General features: G+C 40.0%; 1 protein-coding gene across 1 annotated transcript; it reads left to right on the forward strand.

Moving 5' to 3' along the window:
• The first annotated feature begins 13109 nt into the window (after positions 1-13109).
• Positions 13110-18189, forward strand: LOC104223443 (autophagy-related protein 13a). The gene is made up of 4 exons (XM_009774890.2): positions 13110-13258; positions 13867-15352; positions 15492-15670; positions 17424-18189. Exons 2-4 carry the CDS (start codon positions 14018-14020, stop codon positions 17734-17736), a joined length of 1827 nt encoding a protein of 608 aa, XP_009773192.1. The 5' UTR covers positions 13110-13258; positions 13867-14017; the 3' UTR covers positions 17737-18189.
• The last annotated feature ends 1815 nt before the right edge of the window (positions 18190-20004 follow it).

Here is a 20004-nt window from a genome sequence, read left to right on the forward strand (position 1 = left end):
TCACCGCTGGTGGCGCTTCCTCAGCTGTGGATGTGGAAGCTCCCCTTTCGCGTGAAGCATTTACATTCTCTCCAACTTAAACATATGTCCGTCCTCGAACGTGCTGTGAACTACAACGAAGTTGTCCGAAATCACTGTTTAACACCTCGTGCACCTACCCGTGCTACCATAACTTAGTCGAGCACATTAGCTCGATCAATCTGAAGATATTCTCTTTCCTTCAAGCAAATAAGCTTAGAGCCCAATTCCAGCATCTGGAATTCTCTGCCAGGACCGTTTCCAACATACGATCACCATATCAATCACTGCACGCTGTACCCAAACATGACTGCAAAATTTTTGCTAAATTCACACCTTGCACCACTTTACTCATAGGACCACAATAACACTCTCTGATCAAATTAGTCGAAATTCCACGAATCTGATGCTCTCATTGCACCTCATGGCATATATAGGTCTTGCTCTAACTCTTACAATACCGCCACGACGGAAGAGATGTGTAGAAATTCATAACCAACTGCCGAACTAACAAATCATTGGGTCTATACTCCTGACAAGAACCATCACTTCATTCTGAACCAAATAATGGTCTTAGCTCCCTAATATACTTTATAAAATCAGATTGCACTGATCCTAAATCCAATGACCTCATCTCACCCAGTACGAACTGCTCAGGCGATAAGCCACCTCAGACACGATCAAAAGTCTCATATGATGCCACAATGTGCCAATAGGCTACCAATTCGAATGCGATACAAAAGGAAAACGAACTCTGAGAAGGAAATCCAATTACCCCGCTCGCGAATCATACATGCGACGCGGTCAACATAATTGAACAGACACCCCGCTCGTGAATCATACATGTGACGCGGGAACACAACTAATATGAGATTTCCTCAGAAAAATAGGAAACAAAACACATAAAAATAGATATGGGGAACTGTACTCAATATCACACTATTGCGGCGCGGAACTCGATCCAAACAACATACCTATGGCGGCGTGCCACCCGATCCACACATAAAATTTACATAAGGAGATACACACCGAGCTAGATTGCTCATTACATCAAAATACTGAATGTCAGTCACCATCACGTCAAATGCATACTACCATCCCTAGGGAGACATATAGAGTTATAAGCTACAAACTCAAGCACAACTGAAGTGCGATATACGATCTGAATCTCAAGAGCCATTCTGCTCATATAACATCATCTCTACGCAGAACCTCAACACATAAGAAATTCACCAAGCCGTCTCACGACTCACACGGTGCAATACATCATTACATGAAATAGTTGATGACGAAATAACACCCCGACTACTCTTCCATAAGGAGCACATTGCTGAAATGAATACATCTGGCCTGATATAGAGCCCATATTCACATTTAAATCCATCCACAGACCTCAAGCTGATTCTGATCGCACTGAACTAAGCTAATAACCTTTCAAAGGTCCACAATAACTCCACTTTTCTCATAACACACAGTAACAACCATCATAACCGTAGTAATCCTCCACAGTCCACAACCCAATAGACCGAGTGCCCTCCAGGCATCAGTTCTCAATTTAACGTCATCATCATAATCTTCATACTTGGTTTAACTCTTCAATCAATCAAGTGACTACATGCCACACTTATACAACCTTCCAGTGGGGCATGCTCCCACAACCTTCTGTAACAGATAACAGGTCTGTACATCCAAACCACTGGCCGCACTAACGCTAAAAAGCGATCAAGAATCCTTAACCAGGATGCAAAGCCTTTTTCACAAACACCGATCTCAGGTGACGCTGAAGACAATACCAACTTACCTTAAACATCGAAACTCCTTTCCTACTCATCCGAGCTCGTGACATCCTTGTCAATACCGAACTGCAACCTTGATCCTCACTTCAAATTCCATACCACTCACTGCACCCAACATGCCAATATACGATAGAACACGTTTCTCATCATAACTTCGGAACCACTAATAGATTAACACTTCATCATAAAAAAAACTTTTCACTTAACTCACTTCAAGAGAACCATAGCAAAACACAGGTGAATTCTCATAACCGTGGAATATGCAAATCTCTAAGTAATGGTCTAAGCTACCATAGCCCTTCCGGTATCCGCCTACACATAACAGGCCATAACAGTAGAATACTTCCAAATAACATCAATTACGGCGGCCGACCGGCCTCACACGTACCGTCACGAATCACTTGCATAACTCGGTCACACTGAAAGAACTAATCACTACCACCAATATGCCAATTAAACTATGGCTAACCAATCTATCTTCTTCCAATTTATCCTTGATTGCCTTAGAAATAATAATAACTCAATTCAACATATAACACGCTCTATCCGCACTCACCTCGAGTGACCTTGAATCACGAGACCATGTTGTCTCAAATCCCATGAACTATTTCATATTTCCCAAATGCTACACTACAAGTCAAAACATCGTAGAACATTCTGGGCCTCTTCTTATAAGCTGCTACAAAGCTTGATTCTTAACTGTACCTATAAACTCGAAATCATTAGGCACCACGCTTTAACTTTTAAATTCACTAGGACCGCTGATGAGAGCCACCCGCTCTGACTTGGCCCAAAATATAATCAACTCCATGAATCTCCTAGCACATGAATACCCTCATGACGAAGCACCCGACAGAATCACTTCCCTGGAACCCCGTATCTATACAAGGCATAAATCTTGAATCCTTCCCCAAGTCTGAACATGAGCCGATAAGGCCAACCATAACACACTTTTAATAATTCCTTTGCTCAAATTACCACTTATGTTCTTTTCTCGTAGCTAAAATAACCCATCAATGTGCTAATAACCAGAAACCTCGCAAGTAGTTAACCATGCAACCCAATCATAGGTGGTGGGACTCTCCCACTTAGCTTGAAGCCACTATTACATTCCTCTGGAATTCACCAAGATTCCTTATCTCTTATTGACATGACCTCGCGCAATTAAACTGCCAGATCCCTTGAAATCCTTCCATTAGCACTTCATGAACACCCTGAATTTCCATCGACATTCACATATTCGACCTCTTACCGGAATGGTTGGTAAAATCCTCCGTAGAAGCTTTGCTAACCATGCGACCGCTAGCCTGCTCACAGGGAATCATACATGAGACTCAGGTACACATAGAAATACATGCTCAAACAACCAATTAAGAATTTATCGGGGAACATTTATCCAAATAAAAGCCAATTCTCTTTTAACGATTTAAGAAAATGAAGTTTAATACTTTTAGAAATTCATTTACCAATTCGATAGGATTTAAGAAATTCAACTGTCAATAAGATTACAGATATTCCAAGTATAGCCTGCTTTTGGGTCCTAGACTACCCGGACTTGCACATATTAGTAGCTACGCACGGACTCTCATAACTGACGGCCTCGTTGATTACGATGTTGAATTTTCTTTTTACTTGTCATACTGGAGGGTATAGTGGATCGACATTCAACTTGTGTGTGGCAACGTCTTTTGGATTACCTGGCATATCTGTATGGTAGAAAGCAAACAAACCAGCGTTGTCAATTAAAAATTTATGAAAATTACCTTATTCTGAGTGTTTATGCCCGATGTAAGTCTTTTTGTTGTTGTCGTTGTTATCTAGTTGGACGGGATCAAGGTCTTCTACCATTGACCCTACGACTTCCACGATGTCAGAGTCCCTGATGACATTTTTTGGTACGTCGAGTTCGGCCCCCTGCTTTGGTAATTGCTATGCTTCTGAGTCTGTTCCTTTTAACTGTTGAGTGTATGCACAATCTTGAGCGATGCGATATCATTCTTGGGTTATGCGTTGTTAGCCTCGAATGCTGAATATTCCCCAAGGAGTAGGGAACTTGATTACTTGATATAGGCTAGACGGGATGACCCTCATGGTGTGTATCCATGATCGCCCCATGATGGCGTTATAAGCTATGTCCTGGTTCATGACATGGAATGTCATTTCTAGGGTGACACCCCCGGCTAAAATGGGTAGCGTTATCTCTCTTGAGGTTCTCTCAACTGCATTGTTAAAACCTGTTAGTGTTATGCAACGTGGTGCTATCTTGTCCTCGAGTCTCATTTGCGTGAGAACTCGAGGGTGGATAATACATGTGCCGCTTTCATCGTCTACCATTATTCTTTTTACATCAGTATTCGAAATACATAAAGTAATGACAAGGGCATCGAAGTGAACAAAAGTCAAACCATGGGTATCTGACTTATCAAAGATGATACTGTCTTCGAGGTCATCATACCGTTCGTGGGTGATCGATCGTTTCAGTTTATGTGTAGTGGTAAACTTTACGTGGTTAATTGTTGCTTCATCGCCTCCGCTGACAATCATTTGGATTGTGCAGGCAGGAGAGGGTAGCTTTGGAGGGCCTTGGTATTGTTATCGTCCGCGGCCGAAGTTGGCTCATCACCGGTTGCTCATCAACTCCCTCAGGGCCCTTGGTTCAGTATGCTCACTACTTCTTGCCGTAGGGCTATGAAGTCCTCGATTTTGTGACCCTGATCCTGGTGAAATTCACAGAGGATGTTCGACTTTCGGGGACTTGGGTCGGACTTCATTTTTTGTGGCCACTTCACCTTTATGCCAAGCTTCTCTAGTGCGTACACTATTTCTGTAGGGCAAACACATATATTGTGAGCAGATAAGAGTGGAGGCATACCTCTTTCGTTTCGCTGAGTCCCTGTATATGGCCTGGACGACCCTTATGCATGTCGAGGAGATGGTGGGATGGTTGTTCTGATATAGGGTTGATGCTTGTCTCGGTTGAGGCGTGGTCCTGACTAATCTCTTCGACCGTCATTACGACGATCTTTCCTCGACTCCGTTTGAACTGACGTTAACCGCTAGGTTGGACCGTTAAGGTCATCCTCATCTACTCTCACCTCGGCGCAGTAGGCGTTGTGAATTTTTTCCCAAGTGGTGGTAGGGTATTTCATGAGCTTGCTTAATAACTTTCTGGTCACTCTCGACCCATTCATGTTCAACCCATTTTGGAAAGCTACCACTGTCATCCCTTCTGCTACATTTGGTAAGCTCATTCTTACCTTGTAAAACCGAGCAAAAAAGTCCCTAAGTCCCTCGCCAGGCGATTGTCTAACGGCAAATATATCATTCACCCTGGCCTCCGCCTTCTTAGCCCCGGCCTGGGCCGTGACGAACTTGTCGGCCATTTCTTCGAACATTGATATTGAACGTATAGTAATTGCGAGTACCAGTTTAAGGTTCCCCCCGTTAGGGTCTCGCCGAACTTCTTCAGTAACACTGATGGTACTTGTTCCTTTGAAAGGTCATTGCCTTTTACCACTATGACGTAATGGATGATGTGATCTTCGGGGTCTGTGGTGCCGTCGTATATATTCAAATACGATGGTATTTTGAAGGTTTTGGGCATGGCATACGGGGCCGCCTCCTCGCTATACGGTTGTTCGGCGAATCAGCCGACATCCCGTTTTGATAGTAGTTTTGGGGCGTTCGGTATCTTGTCAACCCTTTCTTGATGTTCCCTCATCTGGTTGCGAAGTGCTTTATTCTCGTTTTCCATTTCTTCCATTTTCTTTAGAATGGCTGTAAGTGCGTCATTACCTGCATCAACAACGGTATGAATGTTACCTATTGGGAGAGCGGGTTGTTCACCGGTGGTCGCTATGGTATCTGCTTGCGCGATGTTTCTACTCACCCTTTGAACGGGTTTGTCGAGTATTTTGTTTAGGGTATTTGTCATCCACTCCTCCAGTAATTTTTTCACCGCTGGTGGCGCTTCCTCAGTTGTGGATGTGGAAGCTCCCCTTTCGCGTGATGCAGTTACACTTCCGTGAGGGGGATGTGAATCACTCCGCCTGGGTGTAGCACTTGGTGTCTCATTCTCATCGTCTTCTCTGTCATCCTCGTTGATGGTATTTAAGATGTTGGTAGTGACACCCATTATTGCTTTCTATCTTTCATCTCCTTTTCCTGCTATTGTTAGTTCGTGCAACGAGGTAAAGATGGCTGTCCTTTTTTTATGATCTAGAAGAAACTAAATTTTTAACTAAAAACTTCCCACAGACGTCGCCAAATTGTTTGACCAAAAAGTGCCAAGCTTTTTGCTAAACTAATTAATGATAAAATAGAGGATGAATCTTAGTTAAATATAATAAATTCTAGATCAACTATTATAGGATATTGGTAAGATGAACTGCGTTTGAGAGCATTAAATAGCAGATTTTTATTTAGTGATTATCAATACATATTATAACATGAACATGCAATAAATGTAGATAATGACAATAAATGAAATAAGAAAGAATCTATCCCCTAATTATTATATGATTTGGATGGTTCTTTCTTCTGTCAGCGACGTGGAAAGATGAGAAGTGGAGATGGATAAGAAATCTTTGGATCTTGTGAACAAAGGTTAAACAACCTCTGCTTGAATAAGATAATTAGTGAACAAGACAACTTTTGTATATCCCTTCGGGTCAACCTTTTATAATGTACTCTTATAATGTACTCAACATCACACTATTGCGGCGCGCAACTCGATCCAAACAACATACCTATGGCGGCGTGCCACCCGATCCACACATAAAATTTACATAAGGAGATACACACCGAGCTAGATTGCTCATTACATCAAAATACTGAATGTCAGTCACCATCACGTCAAATTCATACTACCATCCCTAGGGAGACATATAGAGCTATAAGCTACAAACTCAAGCACAACTGAAGTGCGATATACGATCTGAATCTCAAGAGCCATTCTGCTCATATAACATCATCTCTACGCAGAACCTCAACACATAAGAAATTCACCAAGTCGTCTCACGACTCACACGGTGCAATACATCATTACATGAAATAGTTGATGACGAAATAACACCCCGACTACTCTTCCATAAGGAGCACATTGCTGAAATGAATACATCTGGCCTGATATAGAGCCCATATTCACATTTAAATCCATCCACAGACCTCAAGCTGATTCTGATCGCACTGAACTAAGCTAATAACCTTTCAAAGGTCCACAATAACTCCACTTTTCTCATAACACACAGTAACAACCATCATAACCGTAGTAATCCTCCACAGTCCACAACCCAATAGACCGAGTGCCCTCCAGGCATCAGTTCTCAATTTAACGTCATCATCATAATCTTCATACTTGGTTTAACTCTTCAATCAATCAAGTGACTACATGCCACACTTATACAACCTTCCAGTGGGGCATGCTCCCACAACCTTCCGTAACAGATAACAGGTCTGTACATCCAAACCACTGGCCGCACTAACGCTAAAAAGCGATCAAGAATCCTTAACCAGGATGCAAAGCCTTTTTCACAAACACCGATCTCAGGTGACGCTGAAGACAATACCAACTTACCTTAAACATCGAAACTCCTTTCCTACTCATCCGAGCTCGTGACATCCTTGTCAATACCGAACTGCAACCTTGATCCTCACTTCAAATTCCATACCACTCACTGCACCCAACATGCCAATATACGATAGAACACGTTTCTCATCATAACTTCGGAACCACTAATAGATTAACACTTCATCATAAAAAAAACTTTTCACTTAACTCACTTCAAGAGAACCATAGCAAAACACAGGTGAATTCTCATAACCGTGGAATATGCAAATCTCTAAGTAATGGTCTAAGCTACCATAGCCCTTCCGGTATCCGCCTACACATAACAGGCCATAACAGTAGAATACTTCCAAATAACATCAATTACGGCGGCCGACCGGCCTCACACGTACCGTCACGAATCACTTGCATAACTCGGTCACACTGAAAGAACTGATCACTACCACCAATATGCCAATTAAACTATGGCTAACCAATCTATCTTCTTCCAATTTATCCTTGATTGCCTTAGAAATAATAATAACTCAATTCAACATATAACACGCTCTATCCGCACTCACCTCGAGTGACCTTGAATCACGAGACCATGTTGTCTCAAATCCCATGAACTATTTCATATTTCCCAAATGCTACACTACAAGTCAAAACATCGTAGAACATTCTGGGCCTCTTCTTATAAGCTGCTACAAAGCTTGATTCTTAACTGTACCTATAAACTCGAAATCATTAGGCACCACGCTTTAACTTTTAAATTCACTAGGACCGCTGATGAGAGCCACCCGCTCTGACTTGGCCCCAAATATAATCAACTCCATGAATCTCCTAGCACATGAATACCCTCATGACGAAGCACCCGACAGAATCACTTCCCTGGAACCCCGTATCTATACAAGGCATAAATCTTGAATCCTTCCCCAAGTCTGAACATGAGCCGATAAGGCCAACCATAACACACTTTTAATAATTCCTTTGCTCAAATTACCACTTATGTTCTTTTCTCGTAGCTAAAATAACCCATCAATGTGCTAATAACCAGAAACCTCGCAAGTAGTTAACCATGCAACCCAATCATAGGTGGTGGGACTCTCCCACTTAGCTTGAAGCCACTATTACATTCCTCTGGAATTCACCAAGATTCCTTATCTCTTATTGACATGACCTCGCGCAATTAAACTGCCAGATCCCTTGAAATCCTTCCATTAGCACTTCATGAACACCCTGAATTTCCATCGACATTCACATATTCGACCTCTTACCGGAATGGTTGGTAAAATCCTCCGTAGAAGCTTTGCTAACCATGCGACCGCTAGCCTGCTCACAGGGAATCATACATGCGACTCAGGTACACATAGAAATACATGCTCAAACAGCCAATTAAGAATTTATCGGGGAACATTTATCCAAATAAAAGCCAATTCTCTTTTAACGATTTAAGAAAATGAAGTTTAATACTTTTAGAAATTCATTTACCAATTCGATAGGATTTAAGAAATTCAACTGTCAATAAGATTACAGATATTCCAAGTATAGCCTGCTTTTGGGTCCTAGACTACCCGGACTTGCACATATTAGTAGCTACGCACGGACTCTCATAACTGACGGCCTCGTTGATTACGATGTTGAATTTTCTTTTTACTTGTCATACTGGAGGGTATAGTGGATCGACATTCAACTTGTATGTGGCAACGTCTTTTGGATTACCTGGCATATCTGTATGGTAGAAAGCAAACAAACCAGCGTTGTCAATTAAAAATTTATGAAAATTACCTTATTCTGAGAGTTTATGCCCGATGTAAGTCTTTTTGTTGTTGTCGTTGTTATCTAGTTGGACGGGATCAAGGTCTTTTACCATTGACCCTACGACTTCCACGATGTCAGAGTCCCTGATGACATTTTTTGGTACGTCGAGTTCGGCCCCCTGCTTTGGTAATTGCTATGCTTCTGAGTCTGTTCCTTTTAACTGTTGAGTGTATGCACAATCTTGAGCGATGCGATATCATTCTTGGGTTATGCGTTGTTAGCCTCGAATGCTGAATATTCCCCAAGGAGTAGGGAACTTGATTACTTGATATAGGCTAGACGGGATGACCCTCATGGTGTGTATCCAAGATCGCCCCATGATGGCGTTATAAGCTATGTCCTGGTTCATGACATGGAATGTCATTTCTAGGGTGACACCCCCGGCCAAAATGGGTAGCGTTATCTCTCTTGAGGTTCTCTCAACTGCATTGTTAAAACCTGTTAGTGTTATGCAACGTGGTGCTATCTTGTCCTCGAGTCTCATTTGCATGAGAACTCGAGGGTGGATAATACATGTGCCGCTTTCATCGTCTACCATTATTCTTTTTACATCAGTATTCGAAATACATAAAGTAATAACAAGGGCATCGAAGTGAACAAAAGTCAAACCATGGGTATCTGACTTATCAAAGATGATACTGTCTTCGAGGTCATCATACCGTTCGTGGGTGATCGATCGTTTCAGTTTATGTGTAGTGGTAAACTTTACGTGGTTAATTGCTGCTTCATCGCCTCCGCTGACAATCATTTGGATTGTGCAGGCAGGAGAGGGTAGCTTTGGAGGGCCTTGGTATTGTTATCGTCCGCGGCCGAAGTTGGCTCATCACCGGTTGCTCATCAACTCCCTCAGGGCCCTTGGTTCAGCATGCTCACTACTTCTTGCCGTAGGGCTATGAAGTCCTCAATTTTGTGACCCTGATCCTGGTGAAATTCACAGAGGATGTTCGACTTTCGGGGACTTGGGTCGGACTTCATTTTTTGTGGCCACTTCACCTTTATGCCAAGCTTCTCTAGTGCGTACACTATTTCTGTAGGGCAAACACAAATATTGTGAGCAGATAAGAGTGGAGGCATACCTCTTTCATTTCGCTGAGTCCCTGTATGTGGCCTGGACGACCCTTATGCATGTCGAGGAGATGGTGGGATGGTTGTTCTGATATAGGGTTGATGCTTGTCTTGGTTGAGGCGTGGTCCTGACTAATCTCTTCGACCGTCATTACGCCGATCTTTCCTCGACTCCGTTTGAACTGACGTTAACCGCTAGGTTGGACCGTTAAGGTCATCCTCATCTACTCTCACCTCGGCGCAGTAGGCGTTGTGAATTTTTTCCCAAGTGGTGGGAGGGTATTTCATGAGCTTGCTTAATAACTTTCTGGTCACTCTCGACCCATTCATGTTCAACCCATTTTGGAAAGCTACCACTGTCATCCCTTCTGCTACATTTGGTAAGCTCATTCTTACCCTGTAAAACCGAGCAAAAAAGTCCCTAAGTCCCTCGCCAGGCGATTGTCTAACGGCAAATATATCATTCACCCTGGCCTCCGCCTTCTTAGCCCCGGCCTGGGCCGTGACGAACTTGTCGGCCATTTCTTCAAACATTGATATTGAACGTATGGTAATTGCGAGTACCAGTTTAAGGTTCCCCCCGTTAGGGTCTCGCCGAACTTCTTCAGTAACACTGATGGTACTTGTTCCTTTGAAAGGTCATTGCTTTTTACCACTATGACGTAATGGATGATGTGATCTTCGGGGTCTGTGGTGCCGTCGTATATATTCAAATACGATGGTATTTTGAAGGTTTTGGGCATGGCATACGGGGCCGCCTCCTCGCTATACGGTTGTTCGGCGAATCAGCCGACATCCCGTGTTGATAGTAGTTTTGGGGCGTTCGGTATCTTGTCAACCCTTTCTTGATGTTCCCTCATCTGGTTGCGAAGTGCTTTATTCTCGTTTTCCATTTCTTCCATTTTCTTTAGAATGGCTGTAAGTGCGTCATTACCTGCATCAACAACGGTATGAATGTTACCTATTGGGAGAGCGGGTTGTTCACCGGTGGTCGCTATGGTATCTGCTTGCGCGATGTTTCTACTCACCCTTTGAACGGGTTTGTCGAGTATTTTGTTTAGGGTATTTGTCATCCACTCCTCCAGTAATTTTTTCACCGCTGGTGGCGCTTCCTCAGTTGTGGATGTGGAAGCTCCCCTTTCGCGTGATGCAGTTACACTTCCGTGAGGGGGATGTGAATCACTCCGCCTGGGTGTAGCACTTGGTGTCTCATTCTCATCGTCTTCTCTGTCATCCTCGTTGATGGTATTTAAGATGTTGGTAGTGACACCCATTATTGCTTTCTATCTTTCATCTCCTTTTCCTGCTATTGTTAGTTCGTGCAAACGAGGTAAAGATGGCTGTCCTTTTTTTATGATCTAGAAGAAACTAAATTTTTAACTAAAAACTTCCCACAGACGTCGCCAAATTGTTTGACCAAAAAGTGCCAAGCTTTTTGCTAAACTAATTAATGATAAAATAGAGGATGAATCTTAGTTAAATATAATAAATTCTAGATCAACTATTATAGGATATTGGTAAGATGAACTGCGTTTGAGAGCATTAAATAGCAGATTTTTATTTAGTGATTATCAATACATATTATAACATGAACATGCAATAAATGTAGATAATGACAATAAATGAAATAAGAAAGAATCTATCCCCTAATTATTATATGATTTGGATGGTTCTTTCTTCTGTCAGCGACGTGGAAAGATGAGAAGTGGAAATGGATAAGAAATCTTTGGATCTTATGAACAAAGGTTAAACAACCTCTGCTTGAATAAGATAATTAGTGAACAAGACAACTTTTGTATATCCCTTCGGGTCAACCTTTTATAATGTACTCTTATTGAAAAGTGAAGATTCCCTTTGCTCTCTATCTCTTTCTATTTATAAGGGATATTTCCAAGAAATCATAAAATGTACAAAATAAGGAATATCCAAAGGAATATTCCTTGTGTCCACTTTTGAACCTATCATGCCGTTATTTCTTTACCCCGATAGCAGTTCTTGACATCAGTCATCTCGAAGACGGCTTCTTGTTATTACGCCGTGGTCGACCCCGTCCTCGATCATGTTTATCTATCGTTACCAAGTCGCCAAATTTAGACCAATACAGTTATCGAAAAAAAATGAGGTGCGTCCCATTTTTTGTCCCTTTTTATGTGTATGTCCCATAATCGTAATTTAACAAATTATTACAAAGTATTTACATTTTCCTATAATTTTTAAATATTTAGCAAGAACACTTTCTTGCAGCTGATCAGTGATTAACTGATAAAATCTAAATTTCCAAAAATTGATTAGAAATTCTCCAACGGGCTATTAATGCAAAAAAGAAACAGAAAAAACTAACTTGAATATAGTAATATACGGATTATTACGGACTAACAATTTGTTTGGATAGTTGTTACATATCGTTTCATAATGTATCGTATCGTACTGTACTGTACTGTATTGTTTGCTGAATGCAACGTTTGGATGGATTATGTCGTTTTGCCGTCGTTTCATGGTATCATACATCAGTAATATGATGAATAAACTTGCAATATTACAAAGAAAAATTATGATACAGTATATAAAAAGATAGGGTAAATGATAAAATAAAATTATTTAATAATAATGAAGGGTGAGATTGAGAGAAAAACACAAGGAAACGTCGCGACCACATCAAATCGGTCGTTACGTAAAGTGGCACATTTCATCATTACGTAACGACAGATTTAACGATACAATACAATATAATTTAAATAACAATCAAAACAAACATTATAGTTAAAGTAACAATACAATACAATACAATACCATAAAGTAACAACTATCCAAACAAGCTGTAATGATAATTGAAAAAAGGAGGAAAAAAGAATAGACCCCTGACTTCTGTATACGTAGAGTCTGTTTTTCTCTCTCTAAAGCCGGGCAGTCTCGGCGCTCTACGCAATCTCTCTCTCTCTCCTCCGCTTGCTTCAAAGTCTGAGTTTTCATCTCTTCGTTGCTAATCCCTATATTTTGAATTTTGATCTTTCAAGTAAGTTTAATCTTTAGGTTTATTATCTCCAACTTCATTTGTTCTTCTATCAACGTAATTCTCATTTGTCAATTTCATACCCAATTCAGTTCAATCGCTTATTTATTCCAATTAGCAGTTGTTTGAATTTTAGTCTTACTATTTATCAATCATTTTCTTTCTATTTTACTTATGTTAATGCCTATGTTAAGATCTGCACCTAAACTGTTATTCTGCTGTGAGTCTATATTATCTATTTAATACTCGTTCAGGTCCATGATTTTTCATTTTTTTTTCCTGTTGTGATCCAACCGCACAAGTAGTTGTCTTCTTGAATATTCTGATTTCTTTTCTATTGAAGTCTTTGTGTTATTGTTATGCTCCTGCATATTATGTTCTATGGTAATGAAGCTGTAGAATAACTTATAATGTACATTTTTCTTTTACGGTGATGTCCGGGGCCGTTTGCGCTCACCTCGACTATTCCACCGGTACCGGATAATTCTGTCCATCAAGGCTTAGGTAGATGGAAAGAAATCACCTAGTGTTTTAGGCATAGGTATTTGCATAACTTGCGGTAGTTCCATCTTTATTGGGTATGTTGTTTGAAATTTTTACATGTATGCCAGGTGTATATGCACCCATATAGTGCCGCAAGCAGAAGAGCTTATCTTTAGCAGATAATTGCTCTCGTCTATATTCTTTAAGAGTTTTCATGTGCCGTCTGAAGTCGCCTATGGTTGAGAGAAGATGAGCTGATATTTGGTTGGGGTGCATAAAATGGATTTTCAGAATAATCCACAGGGTGAATATGGAAGGTTTGAACAGATACTTGCTCAGTTTCTTCTAAAAACCTTGCATATTGTTTTGGACTGTAGAGTTCCTTCGATCCGACCTTATGGTCATAGTGGAGAGGTGAAAAAGAGTGACAAGTGGTTCAATTTGGTGTTGGGAGATCGCCCTGCTGTTCTTGAAAATTTAAATTTTTGGCACAGAAATTTGATGGAACCAATGATAATAGACATAATACTTGTTCAAGAGAAACCTAGTTCTTTGTCAGAGCATAGTTCCGGTACAGCATTCGCAGGGGCGTATACAGAAACCATCATAGAGAGGTGGGTTGTACAATATGAGTATTTGAGGACAATGGTTCCTCAAGTTGGTGAATCTTCTTACAAGAAAACATACAAGAAATCAATTATACTGCTCCGCTCCCTTTATTCAATGATGAGGCTCCTTCCTGCATTCAAGGCCTTCAGGAAACTTTCATCAACTCAGAGTTGTGACTTTGATATCATTTACAAGGTCTCTTCATTTAGTGCTCCATTCTCCAGGGTAGAGGAGGAGTTGATGAAGCATTATACTTTTACTCCAGTTGATGCCCAGCAGGGCCGTTTTTCTATATCTGTGTCATATCGTGAAAATCTGTCCGACTTTAACCTGGAGATTGCAGCATCCTTTCCGCCTGAGATCATCACAGATTATGTAGGCAGTCCTCTTACTGACCCAATGAGGTCATTTCCTTCTTCCTCATCTGATAAGGATGTCCGCCCTACATCATTTCCGTCGAGAGGGGCACAGTCATCTTCTTCATCACCTTTCCAGCGGCCGCACAGTTGGACAAGTGGTTTCCTCATGTCACCTTCTTTACCTCGGACCCAGCCATATGTAGGATCTCCACCTTTGTACCGCACACCACATGAGCTTTCATCTTCACCTGGTGATGTATATGGGCAGAGGGTTTCACCTAACAACAGATTGCCTATACACCACAAAGCGACGAGCTTTGATGAGTACCAGCTTTCACCTCCATTTTCACCATCTCCATCCCCATCTCCACCCACATATTTGTCAGGAGCAAATCCTGGGCAGAGTCGTTTGCGTTCAGGAACTGGCCCTGTCAGTATCCCTCATCCAATGATGGGTACAAGTTCCAGATACCTATCTCCTAATTTGTCTGATCCTAACAGGCATTCTCTCCCTCCAATGTCTCCCAGAAGCACAAAGCAGGATTCATCATCCAATGATTCCCCTTCTGGAATCAGGTCATTCCGGAAAATGGATCCACTAAGGACTCTAGAGTCTAATATCAGCACTATGAGTCCTGGACAAAAGGTGAGGAATTTCTAGTCAGCGGAAATAGCTGTTTTTCTTGATTTTAGGTGTGTTTTTGCACTTTGTTGTTCATACTTTTATTCCAAACATTGTACTTTTCAGAATCCTGCCAACTTTTGTTTGTAATCTTCCTTTTCAGATTTCTAGAGATGCTAGAGATGATTCAGGGCGGTTCTCGGGTTTGCTATCTTCAAGTGGTTCGCCACGTATATTTTCTAGAAGTTCTAGCAGACTGTCTTTTCAAGATGACTTGGATGTCTTTGATTTTTCCTGTCCTTTTATTGTTGATGATGTCGATACTTCCGATTCGCAAGTCAGGTAACTTTACTGCTCTTCTGTATTTTTGGAGTATTCTTCTTGGTAACTGAAAATCTTTACATTCATATTGCACAAAGTTCCTCTTGCAGCCTTGTGGAAAGTGCATCTGTGTTTTAATGTTTACCTCTCCCGGAGCCAATGCATTGGCTTTGTAGCTATTGTTAACAGGTTGGACATTGTTTAGAAAATGGCTGCTGGTGAGACATAAAGTTGAGCATTTTATGTAACTGATTTGGGAAATATAAGGTTTATATATTGAAGGGTCCACCTAGCTGTGATAGCTCAAGGGAGACGTGTGTAGCAAAGTTTCTTGAAGAGAACCATGAGGTCGCAGGTTCAAATCCCGACAAAGGCAAAACACTCTAGGTGATGTCTTCCCGTTTGCGTAGGCCATGTTGGACAGAACTGGTAAGACATAAAGTTGAGCATTTCTTCCCGGTACCTGTGTTGGTGGGAGGTAGCAGGTACCTGGTGGAATAGTCGAGATACGCGCAATCTGGCTTGGACACCACCATCATAACAAAAAATAAAATAATTATTGAAGTTACTTTTTGCCTTTAATTTTTTAAATGCAAAAAAAAAAAAAAGATTTAGGGAAAATGTCCAAGAATCTTCTCTTTACTGTATAAAGGATTTATGAATAAGCTGCTGGAAAATCCAAGGTTATAAGCTCTTCATTTGTGAGCAAGTTAAAGGAGATTCAGGTCCCTCAAAATTGTGTTCAACATCGTTGTAATAATTGTCCTCCCCAAGATGAGAAAGTGGTGCTTAGTCATCTCAAAAAGAAGAAGAGATCTTGAGAATTCACATTTTGATTGTACCGATGAGCTCTTGGGAGTTTAATAATGCACGCATGTTCTAAAATGGGGATGGGTGCTTAATTATAGGCCGTTTAAGTATAGGCCGTTTAAGCATAGGCATGGAACTTCCCTAATTGATCCTAATTATATACACAATATTCCCTAATCTTCCTAATTGATAAAATATTCTATCTAATTAGTTTATCCTAACAGCCCTGCCAACAAGTAAGTTGGAGCAGGCATATTGTGTGAACCTAGATATTTGCTGGTTTATCCTAATAGTTGCCTTGAATATTATACCTTGTATCTGATGAATGGCTTCCACAACTTGTGGTATTTTGATATGCTGGACTTTGAGATTACACGAGTCTTTCCAATCGGTTTAACTGTCTTTATTCCAAGTTGTTAATTTTCCCTTACGCAACTTGCTTGGCTCTTCATCATCTTTTCAATTGTTCTCTGTTTTCAATTGTTCTTTTTCTTGTTTATATGCATTTGGTCAGAGGTTCAGATTTGGGAGTGGGTTGTCCACCAGGGAACCAAGAACCACACATTTAATACTCATATGACTTGAAGAGTACATATTTTATGCTTGTAGGAGTTAAAGAGTACAGTTTAAAACTCGTAGGATTAAAGAGTGGAAGGCTGCATATGCAAAACCACCTCTGAGTACACAAATGAAGTTTTCTGCATTAGAGTTGGTTGGTGTGTGTTGGATGGAATGGAAATGGCAATTCACCTTCTGGATTGGCAGGGCTTGAGATCCATTTTGAATGTGATTGGTTTTAAACAATTATTATGTGCGTTATATCCCTGGGTCCGATATTGAATAAAAATGAACCTTTCAGTAATTGCCGACAGACAGCAGCCACTGTGTTTGTCATAGTTTTTGTGTCTTCAATGCTATCATGCCATTAGATTTCAACTCAACTGTTATTTAATCTGTTATGCAGTGAGAACCTTGATGGGAGAAAAGGTTCGGAAGTCTCTTCTCAAGCATCTGCAACAACCAGAAAATCTCAAGATGCCGCTGTAGGTGCCCTTGTTCACATGCTGAGAACTGCTCCTCCTCTGCGCCAAGATTCTAGCTGTTATACCTCACATAGCGTAAAGACTGAACAGGAGGGAGAACTTGGAACTGCATCTGGATTTTTTATCAATAGAAAGGCATCAGATGCTCTTGAGGAGCTCAAAACTTACAAAGATTTGAAAGATCTACTACTGTCCAAGAGTGCAACCCGTTCAGTCAGTGAGGGTGGAACTTAACCTGACGTATCCCACGCACAAAAGTTAGCTCACAGTGGACGAAGATAGTTGATATTTGCCCCTTGTGTTCATGAACAAACTTTTCTATGGGAAACTCCATTGTCTCAGAAGTTTGGAGGGCTAACAGATTCTGTACATAAGGTGCTGATGAAATAGCAAACATAGTTGAAACAGTTGACTGATTTTGACACACATTTTAAGAACATTGATGGATGTGAAATATCAACAAAAAGAAAAAAAAAGAAAGAACATTGTTGGATGTGAAAAACAAAAAGAGAAAAAGTAGCGTTCTTTCAAGTCAACATACCGACTATGACTCGGTATTGACACTTAGTGGGCGTTTGCACATAAGAATTGTGAAATTTCGGAAAAAAGTGAAAAAAATTCTAAGTGAAAATGGTATTTGAAAATTAGAGTTGTATTTGGACGTGAATACAATTTGAAGTTTTTGAATTTTTGCGAGTTATTTGAAGTGAAAATTTTGAAAAATAGCTTTTTGGAGTTTTTAAATTTTTTTGATAAATTTCGAAATTTAACCTCAAGTTAAATTTGAAATTTTCATGGCCAAACACTCATTCCTAGAAAATGATTTTTTTTATGGGCAAACGGGCCCTAGTAAATTAGTTCAATAAATGGTCGTTTGATATGAGGTATAAGAAGATATATTGCTGGTATAAAAATTTAATACCATCTTAATACTTCGTTTGGTTAGCAAATCAGGTATAAGTTATCCCAGGATTAAAATTAACACCAGAATGGGTAATTAGCACCGGTATAACTTATATATTCTTCTTACAAATTATACAATTGTCATATTTAGTACAGCATACCAAACAATGGATAAAAAACAATCCCAGCATAACTAATCCCATCATAACTTATCCCAACATAACTTATACCAATATAACTTATCCCGACATAAGCCATATTCAAACCAAACGACCCCTAAATGGACTAATTCTCAAGAACAATGTTCCTCAAGTTGAGTTAATAGCAGCAGAAAATGGACCGGGTAGAGAGTACTACTCAGTTATGGTAATATGTACATTACTTTTTAGACATTAGAATACAACAGTAAATTTTGGTTATGTTTTCATGAAGTAAAAAATAGTGGAGTAGTAGGAGTTTAGTGTGCACACGAGATGCTCTTTACAACATAACACTTTAAGGTACTTTCTTATAAACCAAAAAAGGAATAATGGTGCCTAAAATAATATTAAAAGTTGAAGTTGCATTTGCTTTAAGCAACGAGGGTTTGTGCGGTATGAGGTTCCATAAGTTCAAGGCTAACGTAAAAGATTCCAGAGAAATGCAGAGATGGGTTTGTTTTAGTCAATTCTGTTAATTTTGTTCAGTTATATAGACAAATGACAGAAATAGAGTACTTCTAAACTTAAAGGGACTATTTATTTGTTTATTTGCAATTATAAATATATGAATAGCTTTCTATTCCTGGGATCTCCATCAATTTGGTAAAACCTGTGTGCTTTAAGGGTGTGTTTGGTATGACAGAAAACTTTTTCCGAAAAATATTTTTTCATTTTTCACTGTTTGGTTGCACAAAATAATTTGAAAAATACTTTCCTAGATATCACATTTTCCTAAAATTTTTGAAGAAAAATGACTTCTCTAGAAAAAGTTAGAAAAATATTTTCCAAAAACTTCACCTACCTTCACATCTAACCCCAACCCCACCTCTCCCACTCCTTCTCTCCAAAAAGACCTTTTGTCCCATATATTTTCTGTTTTTTGTTTTGTTTTTTTTGCACACCACGCACCCCACCCCAACCCCTCAAATCCCCTCCCCCTATTTTTTTAATTAATATTGTTCTGATTTTTTCATTTCCAAATTTTACGAGTTCCAAAGTTATGAGTTTGGAGGTTTATGTGTTTAGAAGTTTGTGACTTTAGAAATTATAGGGTTTATGAGTTCGAAAGTTTAGTGGCTCGGAAGGTTGTTGGTTCGAAAGTTGATAATTTCATATTTATTGTATCTAAATTATTTATGAATACTTTTGAGAAATTATTTTCTCTAATTTGAGTACCAAAATCAGATTACTATTTGTAATGTTTTCCGTTATACCAATTACCAAACACACCCTAGTGTTGGAAATCCGGTCACTTATTGGTTAAAAGCATGGTGTTGGAAATAGTGGACATATGTGATATAGATGTAGTAGTTTATATGCTCTTCTTTTTTTTCTCTTCTACCTTATTGCTGCGATGTTAAAAACATTAAATAAGTCTTTTTACCGTAAATTTTCTAGT

This window comes from Nicotiana sylvestris, chromosome 3 (assembly GCF_000393655.2).
Source record: "Nicotiana sylvestris chromosome 3, ASM39365v2, whole genome shotgun sequence".
NCBI lineage: Eukaryota > Viridiplantae > Streptophyta > Magnoliopsida > Solanales > Solanaceae > Nicotiana > Nicotiana sylvestris.